Consider the following 22,642-nt stretch of genomic DNA (forward strand, 5'->3'; position numbering starts at 1 on the left):
ATAACTGGGCTTGTTTCTTTGTAAAACTTAACACTACCTGATGGGCAGCAGCTCCCAGCCCAAGCTGTCGGTTTTAGGACGCCGAGGGAATATGACCCCTCTGCCATGTCCCACAAGTCCCATGCTGCCGCACGTGGCTGGGGCATGGGGCAGGCAGGTGCGCTGCGCCGAGGGGGCTGGGCCTGCTCTAGCAGCATCACGTGGCGGGAACTCGAGGCCCCATTGGCTACGCTATAGGGCGTGGCTGGGACGCGTGCGTGCGCCAACCGTCCCAGAGTCTGCGGAGGCCGGGCGCTGGCAGGAGGGGGCAGGGCGAAGCGAAGGCCGGGGGGGATCGAGAACGGGGTGGGAGAGCCAGGCTCGGCGGGGCGAGGCCCAGGGCCCGGGAGGGGGCGATGGAGGAGGCGCTGCTCTCCACCCCCATCAACCCCAACAACTTTCCCGCCAAACTGTGGCGGCTGGTGAACAGCCCTCGGTACCGCTCGATCCGCTGGGACGGCCGTGGTGAGGGGCTGCTCATCGACCAGCCGCTCTTCGAGGCCGAGCTGCTCAGTCCGCCTGGGGCAGGGGCCGGGGGCGGTGGCGGTGCCGCAGGCGTCGGGGGCGGCGTCGTCGGGGGTGCGGGGGCTGAGCCTGAGCTCTTCAAAACCACCAACTTCACCAGCTTCATCCGCCAACTCAACCTCTACGGCTTCCGCAAAGTGGTGTTGGGCGGGCCGGGCGCTCCAGGGCCCGGGCCCGGGCCGGGGGGCGGCGGGCCGGCGGGCGACGGGCCGCTCCACCACTTCCACAGCCCGCACTTCCGCCGTGACCAGCCGCAGCTGCTCGTGCACCTCAAGAGGCTCACCAGCGCCAACAAGGCCAAGCTGGCGGCCGGCCTGGAGGTGCCCTGCCGTCCGCCCAACCGCTTCCAGAGGCTCCTGATCACGTCGGCCTCCGCCTCGGCCTCCACCTCCCCGCTGCAGCACCAGGAGCCGCCGCCGCCCGCAGGGCCCCGGCCGGAGCCGCACGGTGAGTCCCATCTGGCCTCCTCAGCCCTCGCCCACTGCAGGGCACATGGGCTCAGGGAGCAACCACCACTTCAAAGCGCATTGTCACACAGCCTCACCTTTGAGGTATCCGAAATGAGCCCAGGATCTATTTTCTGCTGTACTTCCCCAGAAGCAGGTCATGTCACCTCTAGCCTCCTCTCTAGCACCAGCACCCCCTATCTGCCAGTACCTTCTCTGCAAAGAGTCCGAGGCATGCAGTCCCTTCTATGTCTGCTAGTAGCTCAAGGGACCTCTGCTTTAGGCTCGCTTTCTGCTCTTCCTGTATCCTTCTTGAAATCCAGATCTGTATTGCCATTTACCTTCTAAACACTGTGAACATCTAGAATAAGTAGCCCTTTGTCTGGAAGAAACACAGAATGGTTTCCTTTGCTGTAGTGGGAAGCAAAACAGTTACTGGACAGGCTGAGAATATGATGAAAGTCAAGGCAGGAAGGAAGAAAGCCGCGGTCAAGGAAACTTAGAACATTTATACCAACCAAGGGAAAGTGAACGAGATACCTTGAGTGGAAGTTTGTTCTTGGAGAGACTTGCCATCTTCCACCCATTGACACAGCTATGAAATCTTGGAAGAAGTGTTTTGAGAGTAATCATATTTTAGGATCCAAGTAATGGATAGGACAACAGACATTGTTTATATATCTCAAAAACAAATATATATTTTATTGTTTACTAGATGTTGTTCCTATATAGAATGAATGGGCTAAACAGTACTCTCGTTGTAGCTAATAAGTGCAGATGCTTATTTAAGATGTTACGGTTGGATACATGGAAGGCAAAAATGATTTTCTTTACAGCTTTTAAGTTTTAGTTAAAAAGAATATGAGAAAGCTTGTATTTACAGCTTTCGATTTTTCACTATTGGCTATAATCTTTCAGTATTGAAAAAATTTTGTATGTATAAATCTGTATTTACTAAAAGAAATTCTGTGATAGAAAGTTATTTTATAAACTTGATTACTGGTGCTCTTCCCCTTCTTCCATGAAGGTGAGGTGGCAATATACCCTTTCTCTATTTAAAGAGTTGAGGATGTGAAGTCCAAGAAAGCAACAGGATATAATAGTGAGAATTCATTCTTTATCTCAACTAGGAGAGTAATAGAAACATTTTCAGATTATGTTAACATGAATTTAACATAAAAATGTCTGGGTTACTTTTCAGTTATGGAAATCTATTAAAATATACAAATGAAAATAACACTACGTTCAGTTTAACCTAAGCCCAGGATTATGAATGACGCAGCACTTTGTTCTTTTGGAATTTAGAAGATAAGGGATTAGGTTGTGTCCGTGGAGTTTAGAAGATAAGGGATTACCATTCTACCTGTTGGTATGTGCAGAAGGTATGTCAGGTGTGGATGGCCTACACCATAGGCTTGGTTCACTAGGGAATTGTGTTACTGGATTGGGTGGGATGTAATTCTAAGTTCAAGAATACTGGCCCAACTTTGTGTTGCTTTAATTCCATGTTCTAAATCCTTGACTCTTCTATTTTTCCTCATGTAATTTGTATTCTGCTTGAATTGCCTGGGTTATATGCCTGACTACACTGCTACTTTCTAGTTTCCATTTTGTTTCTGTGTGCTACTTTACCGTGTTTCCCCGAAAATAAGACCTAGCTGGACAATCAGCTCTAATGCATCTTTTGGAGCAAAAATTAACATAAGACCTGGTCTTATTTTCCCAGTCTTATTTTCTTATATTATGTAAGACAGGGTTTTATAGTAATTTTTGTTCCAAAAGACACATTAGAGCTGACTGTCTAGACAGGTCTTATTTTCAGGGAAACGGTAGTTTATGGTTTGAATACTTCTTTATAGTAGAATCCTATACATTAAATTTCTTTTTGATTTGTGTTATTCTTATTTGTTCCACAGTTATTTCTTTTAAGAATATGGTTAAGTGCCTATTTTTGTGCCTATTATTAAGGTTCCTGAATGATTGGAAAGACTGAATGGAATTTCTAAAACTTTTAGGAAGTAGTTTACAATTAGAAAAATCTGGGTCAATCAATTGAGGTAAAAGGTAAGATGACTGAATAATTTAGAAGAGGCTTTTAACACTGGATATTGTATTTAATACTTGATTTAATTTTAGAGTTTGGCCACTTTGTCTTTTATGAGTCATATTGAGAACCAAACAAAAGTTTATTTGATTGTTTTTTCAGCATTATACGTATAATCTCATATTCTGGATTCTGAACGTTTTTACCAGTACTAGATTTCTGTTGTGTTAAAAATGACTGAAAATGTAACATTTCATAGGTGAAGAGTAGAGAATATTTTGTGACTTTGGCTTCACTATATCCAGGGGTGTAATGTAAAATTAACAAATGTGTTCTTTCTCTTTTATGCAGGACCAGTGGCTGTAGGACAATTCCACCGGTCATTCCGGCGAGATAGTTTGTCTCCTTACTCCTACGTATCTACTTCGTCCCACAACCACAATACTTTCCCTCTGAAAAGTTTAGATCGGACCCCAATTCCTCCTAGAACATGGCAGAACTCCCTTGGGATGCACCCAGGACAAGTGGAAACGTCTCCCACTTTTTCAGATAAAAGCGTTCAATTTCCTGTACTGCAGAGGTTTCCAACTGAAGTTACGTATACTCTGCAGCCCAGCACCACATCGGTGCACGTTCAGCCAGGTCCTCAAACAATGGTCAGCTCCTCCCAAAAATACAGTAACTACACACCCTCAGCGCAGTACTCCCAAGCCTACTATCCAACAGGTATGAGAAATTGAAGTTCAGTGGATTCTCTTAAAGTACATTATAGTGAGCATTTATGTATTTATATATATCTATATATCTATATATCTATATCTATATATATTTTAAGATTTTACTGGGGAAGGGGAATAGGACTTTATTGGGGAACAGTGTGTACTTCCAGGACTTTTTTTTTTTTTTACCAAGTCAAGTTGTTGTCATTTCATTCTTAGTTGTGGAGGGTGCCATTCAGCTTCAAGTTGTCGTCCTTTCAATCTTAGTAGTGGAGGGCGCAGCTCAGCTCAAGGTCCAGTTGCTGTTGCTAGTTGCAGGGGGCAGAGCCCACCATCCCTTGGGGGACTCAAGGAATTGAACTGGCAACCTTGTGGTTGAGAGCCCACTGACTTATGTGAGAATCGAACCGGCAGCCTTCAGAGTTAGGAGCATGGAGCTCTAACGGCCTGAGCCACCAGGCCGGCCCTGAGCATTTATATTTTTAAATTCATTTCTGCATGATTAAACAAAAAGAGGAGTATACACCTAAGAAACGTCAAAGATTTCTCATCAAGACATAGTTTTAAGCAATATAGAAAGTTTCATTGTTTTCTTAAGGATTGTGAAAATTCTGTTGGTGCATAAAGGTGGATATTTTTAGTGAAACTTTTGAATATTCAAAATGTGTCCTAGTGATGAAATTAATACTCAGTACACTGGAACCTTGCTGTAACTCTGTCCTTGGTGCAGAATTTTTTTTTCTTTTTAAAAAAATATTTATATACATATATATTTTATATTTTTAAATTTTATAGGTGAGATTACCTACCTTATAATAAAATTATTTTAGTATTTCAGCAATGAAGTTTAATTAAAGAACATACTCTCCATCTCTTAAAACTAAATTATATCCTTTTAGTAAAAACGTGATGGTGTGGTTTAACAGTAAAGTCCCTGCAATGTTAATCCCAGCCAACTAAACTGGGGAGTAGTAGAGAGGAGAACCTGACAATGACAAGCAAGGGCATTTAATACCTACTGGTAAATCTCAAGCTGCTAATTGGAATCCTTATATGATAGTGACCATCTGTGTAGCTTTTGGGTGGGTGTCCTTTTTCCTTTTTTTGGGGGGAGGGGGATACATTTTTGCAAGATAATAGCCTTACCATTTTATTCAAATGTATATTCTATTTTGCAGAGGCAATATAGCCATGGTGTGTGTTTCATCATGTAGTGTGCTTTACACAGAGTGATGAAATAGGGCAATAGAAACAAGACAAGGGTCAAGGCTTTCAGAAAAGACCAGAGAGAGAAGAAAGGGTACATTTCTTTTCCCTATGAATTAAGACTCTAGGAATATTGGTTTTGTCAGATATGTAGATCTGGAAGCAATCTCTAGAGATATTTTGTTAGACTATTTTTCTCAGGCAGGACAAAATCAAATGCTAAAATAAGTGGAAGGGAATGTAAATTAGATAAGGGAATTAAATAGTTTGTTGCCTTTTAAAAGTTGTAAATCTGGTAACTTTTCTATTTGTAACAGAACTCACCATTTTCTAGCTGTCATAGCCAATTATCTTCTTTTACTGTCAGCTCATTGCATTCTACCTAAACATAATAGTAGAAGGAATTGCTTTATTTTTTGATAGCATTTACCTTTAATAATAAAAGAATAAAACTAGAGTTTAAATTACACTGGATTTTATAGATTATTAGAGCTGCCACTGTTTTCGTGGATGGCGTTGAGAAGAAAAAGGAGAAGGAATTATGTGGAGTAAGGAAGATTTAGCACTTTTAATCATTTTGCCTATTAGAAATTAAAAAAACTTTTATACCTTTTTATATGGAAAAAGGTTGAGGCCTAGTATATTTCCAGACTATCAGCTACTTCTTTGAAGAACAAAAATATGTGTGTGATCTTTAAAAACAGAAGATGACTAATTTCATGTTATAAGTTATATATCTTATGTACAGCAACAAATAGGGTCAGATTTTTATTAATCCAAATATTTTAATAATTAGGCATTGCTATCTGAATTATAATTTTGGCTGCATTCCCTTTATGCGTGGAATGTATATGTGTATGGTATATATTGAGTATTACAATTTTAATACAGTTTTTTCCTTTCTTAAAATGTGTGTACATTTTTTTGGCACCCTCTGCATGCTGATAACAAAAGGTGAATGCAAGTCACATTTGACTTCTGCAATTACAAGAGGTGCTCAAAGTGGTTACCATTAGCATCCAGACACTTCTGATTACGGCAAACTACTGTTTGAGCAACATTGACCAAAGTGTCCACTTGTATACATTTTTGTGTCACGCCCAGTATACAGAGAGACGGTGTGTGTCTTCCTTACAGTTGTTTTATATTTTGTAGCCCATCACCTGGACAGTAACTCTACCTCCCCTCCTTTTACCAATAACTGTTTTCCTTTCCTTTCCTAACCTCCCTCCAAGCTCCCCTCTTTAAACTACTGAAGACTCAGAAGCCTCTGAGGAGTCGAAATTTGGAAGGACTGCAGCAGGGAGATTTAAAAATGTGCTTGGCCTTCCAATTTGGAATTTTGGAGGCATTTTCATAAGGACATATAAGATATGGTGCTTAGGTTTTATATTGCTATTAGTCCTACACTTACAATGCAGATGGTTATGATCTGGCTCAGGAGTCAAACTAGCCTGTATGATGTTTCTGTGGGAAAAGGTATTCCAAGTTCCAACAATTATCTTGGAAACTCCTAGTTCTAAATTTTATGGGAACCACTTATATATTATTTACTAGAAAACACTACTAATGAATATTCATTCATTATAAAAATACAATTTGTTAAATTATTATGATTTAGGATATGTTATTTAAAAATATTTTATGTTAACTTGGATATAAATTTATGAACTGAAAATTGCCTCCAAGAGTTCAAGGTAAAGACCAGGAAAGAGACATTTAAAGAACAAGTAAGTGTTGCTGATGTTTTGATAATATACAATGCATATGAAATAGAATTTTGTGTTATCTGAATTTTTGTTTTGTCTTAATAGGGATAATTGAAATAACTATGAAGTTTCTGAGGTTATAAAAATAAGAAATCTCATTCTGTCATGATGACTTCTAATACATAGAGTAGTTCTATGACATAATGAAGGCAAAACTTCTTTGAACATACTGAAGTACTATGTAAATAAAAAGTTGTATTGTTAAATACAAAAGACCTGCTATGGAAAATAAAATGCCATTAAAAATACTGTACAAGTACTTAATTTTTCCAAATTTTAAGTGAAGGAAGCAAAAAGTAGTGAACAATTTAACCAATATTTAGTAAGTATCTGTTTATGGAGAGCATTACAAATGACTTTCCCAAAGTTGAGTAGAACCTCATCTCAGAAACAGGATAATAATCACTCCCAAATTCAGCTCTTTAAGTCCTAACTAAATAACTGATTTTGGAATAATGATCATACTTGAAACCTTTCAAAGTGAACTATAAGACTTGAGGTTTGGATCAGATTTTAATAAAAAACATCCAACTTCATTTAAACATTAGTTATATTGAAAATAAACTTGAGTCTGGTCTTCCAATAGTATAACCAGTAAATTTTGAATTTTGTAATATTTTATAAATTATTAATTTCCTTAGTAAAGCCAAACATTGAGACTAAAAAATTGCTATCATCAGATTGACTAATAAAATGACTCATTTGAATAATTTCTTACATTTTTCATTCCTCTCTTGAAATGTCCAGTTTTTTGCCTAGCTTGTTTACGTTTTTTCACTCTTATCACTCCTTCAAAGACAATATGTTGTAGATCCAGTAGTAGTTGATTCTTTTTAGTCTTGCCCTATCTTGAATTCAGTTCTTTTTCCTCTTATGTCATTTTCAATGTGCTACTATAATTTAATTTCACTTTGTATAGAAAGCGTCATTTTAGACCTTTATGTTTTACTCATACTCTATATATTCAAACATATATAGGAATATTAATGTATTCATATTTATATATAGAGTCCTATATTGAGGAATTGTTTTTTTTCCACTCATATTATTTGTTTTTTCAAAGTTAAATTTTAAACTCAAAGCAGTGATTAACAATTTGTAGCTGCTCTTCATCTCATATTTTACTTAACAAATATTTATATAGCAGTTATTATGACCAGGCACTGTTCCAAGTACTTTGCACATATTCATCCATTTAATCCTCAGAACAACCTTATAAGTAGGGAATGTAATTATGCTCATTTTATAGGTTAGGAAACCAAAGCACAGCTAGGCAGAGGCAGGGCTGGGAACAAACCCAGGCAAACTGACTCAATAGTCCATTCTTTTGGGCACTGTGCCCTGCTGCCTTCCTGCCTCCTGCCTCTCATACAAAGAGGGATGTTTTGTTTTGTTTTGCTTTGCTTTTGAGAGACTCTTTCCTGGTAGATCTCTTGCCCAGAGTTAGTTACTCCCATATAGTTAGTTACTATAGGGTAGACAGTAGAGATTGGTGGAGGGACCTTCCCTTCTTTTCTACTAGTGGTAGTGGGACTGCTCAAGCAGAGAAAACATGCTTCAGCTGCTAGAGTGGGAGTCCACTTTGGGGCCTCTGAGGAGTGGGGCTCCCTCTAATTCATTTCTATACACCCCCTACACCTAGCATTGTGCTTGGCTATACTGGGCCCTTAGTAAATAATTTATTGAATGGAATGAAATAATTCTAGTCTCAGCTTTGCAATTAATCATCTGACATGACCTTCAAAGTGGCAATAATACTTTGGGTCAGGGATTAAGTGAATTAATATATGTGAATAGACCATAAAATTTAAAACACTATACATATAAAGGATAAAATATTTTAAAATCTGTCTTTCAAATGAACCTAGATATTAACACTTTAAAAGCTAAATCAAGTAAGGAAGGGGTGGCTGGTTAGCTCAGTTGGTTAGAGCGTGGTGCTAATAACACCAAGGTTGCCGGTTTGATCCCGCATGGGCTACTGTGAGCTGCGCCCTCCTTAAAAATAAAAAAAAAAGCAGCTAAATCAAGTACTTTGTAAGAATATATACTTCCCTCCCAAGGTACATATGATTTTTAAATTTTTTATTGGAAAAATATATTGTATCATTATTTTTAAATTTCTCTGAATTGACTATTGGACAAAAAGAGTTGCTTATTATTGTTTTAAAGTATATTTAAATTCTAAAGAGTTGATCTTTAAGCTTCTAATCCTACGTAATATACATAAACAAATATAGAATCTGGAATTATAAGAACTTTCCAATGCTGTTATCCTTGTGCTCAGGTAGTCTGTATTGTCAATTTCTCTGAAAAGGCCTGATTTTGTTCTTAAGGAAAGAGGGATTTGGCATAGATACACCAGAAAGTTCTCTTTAGTTGCCAGAAGAAACTAAGCAAAAGCACAGTTATATTTGCCTTTCTTTTATTGAGGTAAAATATACATAATATAGAATTTACCATTTTAACCATTTTTAAGTATACAGTCCTGGGGCATTAAATACATTCACGTTGTTGTACTAGCACCACCACCATCCATCTCCAGACCTTTTTCATCTTCCCCAACTAAACTCCAGACCCATTAACACTAACTTCACATTCCTCTCTCCCCCCATCTCCTGGCAACCATCATTCTACTTTTTTAAAGAATCTGACAACTATAGGAACTTCATGTAATGAGGATTCATACAATATTTGTCCTCTTGTGATTGACTTATTTCACTTAGCAAGATATCTTCAAGGTTCGCTGATGTAGCATATGTCAAAATTTCCATTTTAATGCTAAATGGTTTTTCATTGTATGTATGTACTACGTCTTACCCATTTATCTGTTGATAGACACTGTGTTGCTTCCACCTTTTGGCTGTTGTGACTAATGCTGCTGCATAGGTACACAAATATCTGTTCTGCTTTCACTTCTTTTGGATATAAGCCCAAGATGACCTGCTCTTACCTTACCATCAGTGAGGAGATGTTGGGGTTCTAGTTGCTATAGTAACTTATCTTGAAATTAATTTACTATTTGGTTGTTTTTCCTTTTGAGCATTTATATACCAGGCAATTTTCCCACTGTTGACACTGTACTACTATTCTGGAGTAGATTCAAGTTCAAAACAATTATATATTTGAGTTACCTCCAAAGAATAAAGTGTATGAACTTGTTTTGCTAACCTATAATGGAAAAGAAAATTTTTACCTTTAGATAATTTTTAGTAATCTGGCTTCTTTTATTACTAGAATTGTTTTAAAAATATAATCGACTCATATTTATATCTGAACTAGAATCTTGTCCATTATTTCCAGTTTTTCATTCTACATACAATTTAATGCCTTAAGTGAACAACACTGCCTTCAGGAAGACACTGGAAGATCTTTATGCAGAAGAATGTGTTTTAGGACATAGTGATAAACTCAGTTTTATAAATGTTAGTGCTTCGCAATGCTTTAATAATGCACACTAGATTAATTTGTCATGTGGTAAGAACATAGTTGCATTTCTATAGCTATGTTTTCATATTTAATGAACCTACTAATCTATTTTGTTGACTATACAAAGTAGGACTGCACTGGTAAGGAAATAACCATTGAGGAATCTTTTTGGATTATCTATTCAAGTCCTTTTCTTCATGCGATTACCTTTCACCTTTCTATTTGTTACTGGACACTTTAAAGGACATTCACTATTTTGCCATTTCCTTAGATAACCAAATCAGTTATCAACTATATATTAATATATTCTGTTGTATTTTCTATTTTATTTCTCCAAGAAATTTATTTTAAAGTATATTTAAACAACTATTGAAAATGTTTAAACCAGTGGAGTCAAACATAGCAGTATCTGCAAATTAAAGCTAATATCTTTCATTGATTTATTTTTAACAAAACACTTTGATGGTGGTGCCCTGCCCTGAATGGGTGAAAAACCTGCAGTTTCTCACTGAGTCTTTTCCTGCCGCTAGGGGGCTAGATTTTCCTTAACTATTACAATAAAACTCTAGAAAAAAAATCCCAGTTTTTTTGAGTTTTGGCAAACCCTGCAGACCTCTCCTCAGTGTTTGGCTTTTTTTCATTTAACTTATTTCTTAGAATATTTATGCTTTCAAATATGCTGGGAAACCAAATTCAAACCCCAAACATTTTAATTGTATATTTGAATAATCTCCCAGAGTAAAGTGTAAGAACCTGTTTGCCTAATCTCTATTGGAAGTGACAACAGCTTGAATTTTATGTGGCCATCTTAGTAATATCTGATTTATTTAATCGCTGGAATTGTTAAAATTATATCATTTAGAAGACATCAACCCTTATATTTCTATCTGAACTACAATTCTGTCCATTATTTAAAGTTTTTTTCATGTGCAAAATTTAATGCCATAAGTTGCACATTGATGTCATAAGAAAATATTTATTTCTAGTATACCTTTATGAACTGACATTTTAAAAATCAGTAGTCAATAATGGAGAAATAGGGAAGCATTTCAATGTATTTTTACAATCATTAGGCTAATTTACTTTCAAAGATTATGGAAGGTGAGTAGTTATTTTATTAGCACACTCGAAATATGAAAAATGTGGACATAAAAAGAGAAAGTTGCCACTTTATAATAAAAACACCTTAAAAATATTCAGCAAGTAGAGTCCTAGTAAAATTAAAAATCTACATTTTAAGAAGAAGGAAAGATTAGAGAAGTACTGTGATATATTAAAGGGCATGTGCTTTGGAGTTTGCTGATTGCTTCTGTTACTACCAGCTTTGTGACTTGCGACAAATTATTTAACATCTTTGAGCTTTAGTTTCCTTACTTTTGTAAAGTAATGTTAATACCTCAGTCAGTTGTTGTTTGGATTAAATGAAGCAAAATATGTAAAGCACCTAGTACTGTGCTTGGAACATGGTAGGTGCTCAATAAATGTCATCCTCTGTTTAATCCAGAGGTGTGATGTTATAACTGATTCTCATTCATTCTGGAGAGTCTCTCTCTGGAAAAGAGGAGACTCAACCTATTATTAAGACTGCATCTGTAAGTATAACTATCCCACTATAAAGAGTTCAATCTTTTCATGGTATCCTAGCTATAGAGAGAAAGTTTGGAAAAATGTATTTCTTTAGTTAAAAATAATAGCAGTGTGAGCTATTTATGTATTGATTGCTTACTGTATGCTGGTACTATTCTAGAAGTGTTAGCTATTTATTTATGTATTGATTGCTTACTGTATGCCGGTACTAAGTGCTTCATGCATATTAACTCATTCATTCCTCACAACAAACTTGTTAGATAGGTACTATTATTATCCCTATTCTAATAGGATGCAGAAACCGAGGTCCAAAGAGATTAACCTTGCTCAAGTTTATTCAGCTATTAAATTTTTGGATCTGAGCTCCCGGATCTCCAGGATCTTCAGTCTGGCTATAGGATCTGAATTCCTAACTCCTTTTCTAAATGATTAAAACATTTTTTGCATAGATTTCACTGAATGCGTTATATAATACTAGGAATGTTTGGAGAGTATTTCATACTTATCCTTAAAAACACACCCTCCTGCAAATGTTTGTTACTGTTAAAATGATTGAAATAATTATTTTGGAATTCCAAATATGTTCTGATATTTTTAACAAAAGGAAATTACTTTTAATAAGAATAAATGTTTTGTTAGAAAGGTAACAAAGTGTTTTGGTGCTAAAGAAATTCATAAAAGAAGACATGACCCTTTTAAAAGGCTTTTAAAATTAGTTTACTACCATGTTGTTTTCAACAAATAATAGTACCTAAATATGTTTTATTGCACCCACAAAGGAAAGCTTTTGAAACTTTTCTTTCCAAGTTGAAAGAGGGGAGTCCCTTGAATGCTATAGAGGTTTATTTTGGTTGATGGCTGTTCTGTGTTTGAATTTGTTCCAGCTGTGTTACAGTGCTGCTCTCCTCCTACTCACATTGATGCTCTCAGTAGTTGTGTCACTCCCACTGCTTCTTCCTATGCACACTGCAACTACTTCCAGGTAAGATCTTGGAACAATGGACATAAGAGGTCTGATAATTAAGTTCACGAACTCATCCTAGAAAAAGTTCTATATACCTGATTGCTTAATATCACTACAGTCACCTTTGAAGTACTCCCCTTGGGAAGCTGTGCACTGATGCCGTGCCTAGTCCACCCTTCAAAGCAATTTTGGAACTCTTTTTCTGGAATGGCCATCAGAGCTGTCATCCTATTACCCTTGATGTCTTGAATGTCATCAAAATATCTTCTTTCAATATTTCCTTTATCTTTGGGTAAAGAAAGAAATCGTTGGGGGCCAGATCAGGTAAGCAGGGAGGGTGTTCCAATACAGTTATTTGTTTACTGGCTAAAAATGCCTTCACAGACAGTGCCGTGTGAGCTGGTGCATTGTTGTGATGCAAGAGCCATGAATTGTTGGTGAAAAGTTCAGGTCGTCTAAGTTTTTCATGCAGCTTTTTCAGCACTTCCAAATAGTAAACTTGGTTAACTGTCCAGTTGGTACAAATTCATAATGAATAATCAAAAAGGGTTAGCAACATTGTTGCAACAAGTGTGCAAACTTAATTGTCAGACCTCATACTCCATATATCAAGTACAATATTGTTGACCTTCCAGAATTTCAAAGTGTAATTTTATCTTAATGAATAGCTAGAGGTAAGCTGTGGATTATGACCTCAGTTTTCTCAATTCTAAAAAAAGAGAGTTGATATAAATGATGTCTGAGGATTCTTCTCGGCTTGCACTGTCCAATATAGTATGCACTAGCCATGTGTGGTTTCTAATTTAAATTTAAATTAATTAAAATTAAATAAAATTTAAAAATGCATTCCTTAGTCACATTAGCCACATTTCAAATGCTCAATAGTCTCATAAGGCTAGTGGCTACCAAATTACACAGCACAGATAGAGAATATTTCCATCATTGCTGAAAGTTAGTTTGAACAGTGCTGTTCTAGGCTCTTCTGTGGTGAAATGAATACCCGATAAACCCTAAAAGGTTATAAGTCATTAAATGACAGATTCTTACAAGATGATACTTACTTTTTTTTAAGGAAAAAAGAAAAATGATGTCAAAAATTAGAAATTTAAGTGGTGGTTCCCTTCAGCCCACATGTTATAAACACCGTGCTTCAATGATCTTCTCTTTATTATGAAACAATTGCTTTGATTCAAATGTTTTAGACTGCCATTCCTAGGTTAAATAACATGCTTTGTATTTTTATGCTATAATTGCTTAAAGGTTGTAATTATGTGCTTGCTTTTGATATCATGCTGCCGAGATAGCTTCCATTCTTAAGAGAATATCTTGTGGCATTCCAGTGCACAAAAGAACATTCTTTTTTTTTTTTTTTCTTTTTGAGAAAATCTACAGGGAAAGTCAAATGATAATCAGATTGTTGTTTGAACAGTATAGAATCAGATCAGGGGGACTTAGTTGGACATTTTTAATGGCAGATATCATCAATCATGATAGTCCATTCTGTTTATCTTGACTAGAGGTACATATTTATCACACAAATTAGATGTTTTCGTTTGTGGATCCACACTCTCCCATGAATCATACTGGAGATGCTCTGACAGTGTTCATATCTTGATTATGTTTATATCTTAAATTATTTAAAACATCTTTAAAGACCTTTTATTACTACAAAGACACTACATGTTTATTATAGGAAAATAGAGAATGGTAGACATAAGATTTTAAAATGGAAAGAAAGGGAAAGTGTTTTGGGTGCCATTCTAGAATTAATACAGTTATTTGGACTGTAGGTACGTGTGTGCGTGAATGGTCAGTTTATTGTAATGGTTAAAAGAGCAAGAGCTCTTGAATAAGGTGACCCTATGTCTGAAACCTGGCTCTATCAGTTATTTCATTATGATTTTGGGTAAATTACAAAGTTTCTCTGAACTTCAGTTTAATCATTTGGAAATGGAGATTATCACATTTCATAGATGTCTTTTAAGGATTAAATGACATAATGTATGTAAAGCACTTTGCATGTGCTTGGCACATAGTGAGAACTCAATAAATGGTGCTGTTGACTATAGTAAAAGTAGGTTAATGCTTAAACTATTGAAATATGCGTTATTTGGTATTAGTGTTCTTTAAATCATTGACACAATCTTTGTAGTGTGTTTGGCAACGTCAGCACCCTGCACATTTATTTAATAACTTATGTATTTTATGTTTATAATTTGAAACATCAATAAATCAACAAACATTTATTGAATGCCTACTCTGTGCAAAGCTCTACATTTGGCAACATCAAATTATTACATGTTTTATTTCATCATTACTTTTCAGTATTTTATGTTCACAGCTTGAGATCATTTATTACCAAACGTGTCATTGAATGCCTACTCTGTGCAAAGTACTATGTATAAGAGAATACATCTTACAGATACCAATCTAAAAGTGACAGCTACTTTTAATCTGTTTTTTTTATTATTAAAAGTAAATCTCAGTGGACATTCGATATTCCATCCATTTTTTCTGAGATCATTTGGAACAGAGTATCAGTACCTCCCCCTGCATCTATAGAAGCATTGGTGGACTTGTGAGCATCCTGTGTTTGAAATTTCCTTACTAAATTCCTAAAACAGTATATGATAGATAGAAGTGATGTTTTTGTCAACCTTTATGGAAGAATTTGGTATACAGACATTTTATCAGCAAATAGGTATTTGGGTACGCTAGCTTTTTTATTTTGTTTTTTAACTCTGAGAAATTATTGGAAGGAGCAGCTAAGCCATAATTCATCTCCAACATCATTAATATTTGTACAGGAAGGGCTACCGTTCAGCACACACCAGGTAAGGGGAAAAGAAAAATTCCTAATAAAGCTTAAAGTACCTAATTCTTTTTGCTAAAGCCTGTTCTAGTGGAGAGTTTGTTCACATTTTATTTGGGTTTAATACCATTTCATTATGCTTTCCAGAAGCATCATGTCCCAGTATTAAATTCAAGTATTAAACTTAGCATAGTGGTTGACACATAATAATTGCTACCGTGTTTACCCGAAACTAAGACCTAGCCAGACAATCAGCTCTAATGCATCTTTTGGAGCAAAAATTAATATAAGATCTGGTCTTATATTATATTATTATAGATAAGACCTAGTCTTATAGTAAAATACGGCTGGGTATATTATATTATATTATATTATATTATATTATATTATATTATATTATATTATATTATATTATATTTATTATATTACATTATATTATACCTGGTCTTATTTTACTATAGTTTTATATATTAATTTTTGCTCCAAAAGACGCATTAGAGCTGATTGTCCGGCTAGGTCTTATGTTCAGGGAAACACGGTAAGTAAATGTTAACAATAGAATTGAAGCTACCACTGCTGAAAAGTTGATTGGCATCCAAGTTTTCTTAATGAGATTTAGTTTAAGTTTAATCTATTTGTGTGTAGCATTCATCAGCCTAAATGTTGTTGCTTTCCTCCTTAATCTCATATTTAATTTTCTATCCAAACAGTCCTATTTTCTCTTTTCCCAGAATCCTCCAATGCAGTCCTCCTATCCAGTTGAATTTCTGCCTTCTAATTGGACTTGCAGTGCTACTGATGAAAATAAAAAGACAGAAGTAAACCTAGAGGCTGTTTTTCAGATAGTAGATGAATTGCATTCCTCCCCTAAATTGGAGATGGTAAAGGTGGAGCCTGTTGAGAATCAGTGCCCAACATCTCAGTCTAACAGAGGCCAACATATCCTAGCTAATTCAAGCAACAGCAATCCATCTTCCACAAGTCAGGCTAGCCAGCTGGAGCCACTTACTCCTGTAGGCTCTGATATTACATCTTTTGTGGTCGGGACAGAACAAGCAATTACCTGCTCTCTACCACAGTCACCTGAGTACATCTATACCATCCACACAGCTCAGCCTGTTGAAAATACTACAATGCAGGAATCTGCAACCATTCAACAAGCTCATATCAAACTGAAGGAGCAGCTAAGCCATAATTCATCTCCAACTTCATTAGTATTTGTGCAGGAAGGGCTACCGTTCAGCACACACCAGGTAAGGGGAAAAGAAAAATTCCTAATAAAGCTTAAAGTACCTAATTGTTTTTGCTAAAGACTGTTCTAGTGGAGAGTTTGTTCACATTTTATTTGGGTTTAATACCAGTTCATTATGCTTTTCAGAAGCATCATGTTCCAGTGGTTCTGCACAAAAGATTCAGAAAGAAGTAACATTAACCCCCAGGCATCCTCTACTATGTTATGTGGTCTGAAGTCAATCTCTAGAGAGGCAGTTTAAGCATTGTGGTATAAGATTTATTTTCATGTAAAAGCATGCCTTCAGGTTTGCTTCCTGTTTCCTATCTTAATTTGGATGGACTAGGTGTGCTCGACTGGTTAAATTCCACTACTCAGAAGGGATGGTTTATCTGACAGATAATATCAGGACTTCCTAGCCATTTGTAGTATGGAAGGAAATAAGAAGATGGTTGGAGGTATTATTATGCTTTCTTACATCATTATTGAATTCTAATTTTACTTGTGAGTATACTGTGTTTGAAATTCCTTACTAATATCTGCGTTCCTAAAGCAGAACTCTGACTCTAGTTTGAGAGACATATTCTGAAGGTAGGGGCTAATTCCTTTATTGCTGCTGGTTTTTGACCAGAAACTGAATAAACTTTGATTCTAAATAAAAGACCATACAGATTAAAATCACTTTTTGAGTTAATTTAGTAAGTATTTCTTTCCTACTTTTAATTTTTTTCTTGATCTTAGCCCTTTTATTTTTTTCATTTTGGATTTTTTTTCTTTAATGTGACTGAAAAATATCTTCGTTGTTAGAGAGTCCCAAGATAACTTTTAGGCAGTTTTTTTTTTTAATACATTCTTTTTTAGCTGTAATTTTAAACCCAAATGTCTTAAGGTTTCTGTCAACTCATTTTTCTTTTTGAGCCCAACTGTTGAGACCCAGTATATTGTGTTAAAATAATATAAATTCAGTAGACCAAAGATAGGCCCATTATGTTTCAAATATGCCTATGCAAAAAAACAAATTTGTCTTTGTTCCTTCATAGTCACATCCAAAATATTAGATTTCATACCTTAGAATTGCATTCACATGGTTACTTTTTCTTTAAAATATATATTTAAACAGCTTTTGAAAGCTATGATTTTAACTTCCAGCTTTATTTCATTATATAGTTCTATTTTTAAATAAATTCGTAAGGAAACAGAGTATTTCAGAAATTGGTCACTTTTTTTGAAGGGATTTGACATTTCAAAGAAAACTTAGGAACTCCCAAGAAAGAAACTCATATCTCATAAGCAAGGCAGATTTAGATTTTATAGGGGCTGAAGGTTACACAATTTTGAGGGCCTCTTTAAGACAAAGAATACAAAATTAGTAGAATAAAGTGTCCACAGCCCCCGCAACATCATCCAACAGGATTATGCCTATGGCCATTTCAATATGACCAACAGGAGGGGAAATCTGATGGAGGGGGGATGCTAGCGAGGGAAAAGATAGTGATCTTAACCAGTTGTAAATTTTTGTGTGTGAGTTTTACCAAAGAAGAATCATCAAGCTTCATGGTAAATCTTCCAGTGAGTAAAAAGTAAATGTTTTAGCTCTACATGCATTTCAAAGGTTTGTGTATTATAGGAAGATAAACAACTTACTACCAAATATTCAAATTAGATCAACACAATCAAAGCTAGTATTATTCATAAGGATCTTTACAAGCATGTTTGTTGCATCATGTTTCTATAATAGAACTCCTCTGATAAAATAACTTCTCATAGATATTTGGGGAAATTCAGAATAATGAGTGGGTTTAACATTTTAGGTGGATGCCAGAATAAAAAGCCAGACCAATCCACCTGAGAATATCTTGCCTTCAGAACAGATGGGATTCCTTATTTCAGAAATGGGGCCTGCTAGCAAGCCTAGTAGAGACACAGGTTTCTCCACTCCAGCCAGATACAGAGAGCGAAGAAGCAACTCACAGCAAGGAAAGTCCCCTGGTAAGGATTATCATGTTCTAGAATGTTAGAAGTAGAAACATGGTGTAGAATTCATATATGAATGACAGTTTTTCTGGGTCTTCATTTATTATTATTTGTATTATACTTATCACATTGCTGTATACATAACTAATTTTAACTCTGTTTTTTCTTAATTGTCCTTTAAAGTATGTAAAAGTTTTTTTCCCTAATATTTCATGTAAGAATTTGAGCTTTTGAAAAGGTAGAACATAGTAAGTAAAAGCGAAGGAATGTGGATTATTTAACTTGGAGAAAGCAAAGATGAAGAGTGATTTAATAACTGCTTCAGATGCCAAACACTTTGTAATTATAGATATACTTGTTCTCTTATTAACAGACTATAGGACAAGAGGAAATGCACTTAAATTGCGGCAGGAAAAACTAGATGGACATTAAACACATTATCCTCAGCATATTATAAAGATACTGTAAAGTATGACTCTGTGTCACTAGGATTGTTTCTCTTGTGGTTTGTAGGAGCCCAGAATTAGTGATTGTTTTAGGCACATACATACAGTTGGTTTTACTCTAGGATAAATGGGGGGAAATCATTTTTTAAAGAAAATAGTGACATCTAATAAAATGTGTTCCTGCTGTGATCCAAAAACACATCATCAGAGTCTACAGTGAGCAACTTTAATATTCTCAAATTATATGCATGGCAGAGGCATGCAATTCAAGTAGAGTTAGTCAATTAGGTCAAACAATCATCTTAACCTATAAAAATTTGAAAAATGTTGAGAACTTCTGTGAGCCTTTCTCCAAAAAGTAAACTAATAGTGATATATTCAAGATGTTGTTTAGACTCATTGGGTTCTTTTTGCAAAACACCTTTTAGAATAAAAAGTATCTTGATCACTCATTCATTAAACTTGGCTTGCACGGTTTTTAGTTGAGTATGTGATGCAATCCATGATGAAAAATTAAGATTTCTTACCACTAAAGATGTTTAAAACATGGCATAGACTTTGAAGGCAATTTAGAAAAGGATAGGAACTAATATTTATTGCATACCTATTTTTATGCTACCCAACAAACTCGGTGAAAGTGGTATTGTTAGCATTTTAAAAGATCAGGAAATTTAGGCTTGTGGAGGATAAGGAACTTGTTCAAAGTCACACATTTATTAATGCAGCTAATATTGTACTGGGTTTCTTTCTGGTCTCTTTATCCTAGTTCATTGAATCCAACAATATTTAAAAAGGATAATACACCACAATCAAGTAGAGTTTGTCTCAAGAATGAAAGGCTTCATTGATTTTCAAATATTTAATAGTGTTATTCACCATGTTAACAGAATAAAGGGGAAAAATGATTTCAGTAGATGCAGGGAAAGCACCTGACAAAATTCAGCATTCATTCATAATCAAAACTCGCAATAAAGTAGGAATAGGAGAAAATTCCTCAAATTGATAAAGAGCATCTATAAAATATGTATAGCAAAGATCGTAATAAACGGTGAAAGACTGAACTGTTTACCTCAGAGACTGGGAATAAGGCAAGGATGCCCTCTTTTACCACTTTATTCAATATTGTACAGGTGGACCTAACCATTGTAATGGTCAAGAAAAAGAAATAAAAGGCGTAAAAATTGGAAAGGAAGAAGTGAAATTGTACTTCATGTGATATGATTATTTATGTAAAAAAAAGTCTAAGGAATCTATAAGACAACTACTAGAACAAATAAGTGAATTTAGCAAGGTTGTAGGACATAGGGTAATATAAAAAAATCAACTGTATTTTTATAAACTAGCAGCACATCATTGGAAATTAAATTTAGAAAAACCAAATATTTACAGTAGGACCAAAATCATGAGATACCTAGAAACAAATTGAAAAAAGATGTCTAAGACCTCTACACTAAAAACTACAAATTTGCTGAAAGAGATTAAAGAAGGCATTAATAAATGGAAAGATATGCATGTTCATCGATAAGAACACCCAATATGGTAAAGTGATGGTTCTTCCCAAATTGATATATAAATTCAATGCAATACCAATCAAAATTCCAGTAGACATTTCTTTTTTTTAATGACAAGCTGATTCTGAAATTTAAAAGAAAATGCAAAGGACATAGAGTAACCAGAGCAATTTTTAAAAACAAAAAGTTGAGGGACACCTCACCTGATTTCAAGACTTACATAAAGCTACAGTAATCAAAATACTTTGGTATTGGTGAAAAGGTAGACATAGGTGTAAAACAAAATAGAGAGTACAGAAATAGATCCACAGTGTGGTCAATTGGGTTTCAACAAAGGTGCCAAGGCAAACGCAGTGGAGAAAAGAAAGTCTTTTTAACAGAAGCTAGCATTGACCCATGCCTCACACCATACATAAAAATTAACTCAAAATGAATTACAGACCTAAATATAAAACCTAAAACTATAAAATTTATTGGGAAAACAAAGAAAAACTGCTACTTTAGGGTGGGCAAAATTTCTTAGAACACAAAAAGCATGATTAATAAAGAAAAATTGGTAAATTAGATTTCATCAAAATTTAAAACTTTTTGCTCTTTAAAAGACACCATTCAGAAAACGAAAAAGCAAGCCAAGGGCTAGGAGAAAATATTGATAACACATATCAAAATGAAGGACATATCTAGAATGTAAAAAGAACTTTTATAATGCAATTCAAAAATGGGAAGATATGAACAGACATTTCACAAAAGAAGACATAAAAATGGCCAGTAAGCACTTGGAAAGATGTTTAACATGTTTAATCATCATGGAATTCAGATTAAAACTACAATGTAATATCATTATATCCCCATTAGAATGGCTAAAATTTTTAAAGATTTTTATTAAAAATATAGCTGACATACAATATTATATTAGTTTCAGGTATACACCATAGTTATTCAATATTTATATACCTAAGAAGTGATCACCATGATAAGTCCAGCAACCAACTGACACCATACCATGCTATCACAATATTATTAACTATATTCCCCATGCTGTACATTACATCCACATGACTTATTTGTTTTATACCTGGAAATTTGGACCTCTTCCTGCCTTTCACCTATTTCCCCTTTTTCAATTTTTCAATTACAGTTGACATTCAATATTATTTTATATTGCTTTCATGTGTACAGCATAGTGGTTAGACATTTATGTAATTTAAGTGAGCCCCTTGATTAGTCCAGTACCCCCCGGCACTATACATAGTTATTACCATATTATTGACTATATTCCCTATGCTTTGCTTTACATCCCCATGACTGTTTTGTGCTACCAATTTGTACTTCTTAATCCCTTCCCCTTTTTCACCCCGCCCCAAAACCCCTCTCATCTGGCAACGATCAGAATGTTCTCTGTATCTATGAGTTTGTTTCTGTTTGTTCATTTTGTTCTTCAGATTCCACATATAAGCAAAATCACACTGCATCTGTCTTTCTCTGTCTGGCACTCCACTCAGCACAATACCCTCCAGGTCCATCCATGCCACCGCAGATGGCGACAACTTATTCCTTCCCATGGCTGAGCAATGTTCCATTGTGTATGTGTACCACCTCCTCTTTATCCATTCATCCATCGACAAGACACCCAGGCTGCCCCCACATCTTGGCCGTTGTAAACACTGCTGCAATGAATGAATGGATGCACACGTCCAGATGGTTCTCTAGGTTGATTGTTCCATAATTTAGTTGTATTTTTAATGTGTTCACGGGAGGAGGCAAGCACAGTGTTTATCTACTACACCATCTTGGATCTCATAGAATGGCTGGAATATTTTAAAAGGAAAATAACAGGACCATATCAACTGTTGATGAGGCACTCGGAACTCTCATACATTGCTAGTGGGAATTAAAAATAGGATAACCACTTTTGGAAACAGTTTGACAGTTGGCAGTTT

General features: G+C 35.6%; 1 protein-coding gene across 1 annotated transcript in view; it reads left to right on the top strand.

Moving 5' to 3' along the window:
* The first annotated feature begins 395 nt into the window (after positions 1 to 395).
* Positions 396 to 22,642, top strand: part of HSF5 (heat shock transcription factor 5) — a 36,724-nt gene continuing 14,477 nt past the window's right edge. The window contains exons 1-5 of the mRNA XM_019736316.3: positions 396 to 1,011; positions 3,406 to 3,780; positions 12,649 to 12,746; positions 16,272 to 16,793; positions 18,583 to 18,760. Coding sequence (XP_019591875.3) covers positions 396 to 1,011; positions 3,406 to 3,780; positions 12,649 to 12,746; positions 16,272 to 16,793; positions 18,583 to 18,760 — 1,789 coding nt within the window. The remainder of the gene's footprint in view (positions 1,012 to 3,405; positions 3,781 to 12,648; positions 12,747 to 16,271; positions 16,794 to 18,582; positions 18,761 to 22,642) is intronic.

The sequence above is a fragment of the Rhinolophus sinicus genome, chromosome 12 (assembly GCF_057876585.1).
Source record: "Rhinolophus sinicus isolate RSI-liver-muscle chromosome 12, RSI-T2T, whole genome shotgun sequence".
Lineage (NCBI taxonomy): Eukaryota > Metazoa > Chordata > Mammalia > Chiroptera > Rhinolophidae > Rhinolophus > Rhinolophus sinicus.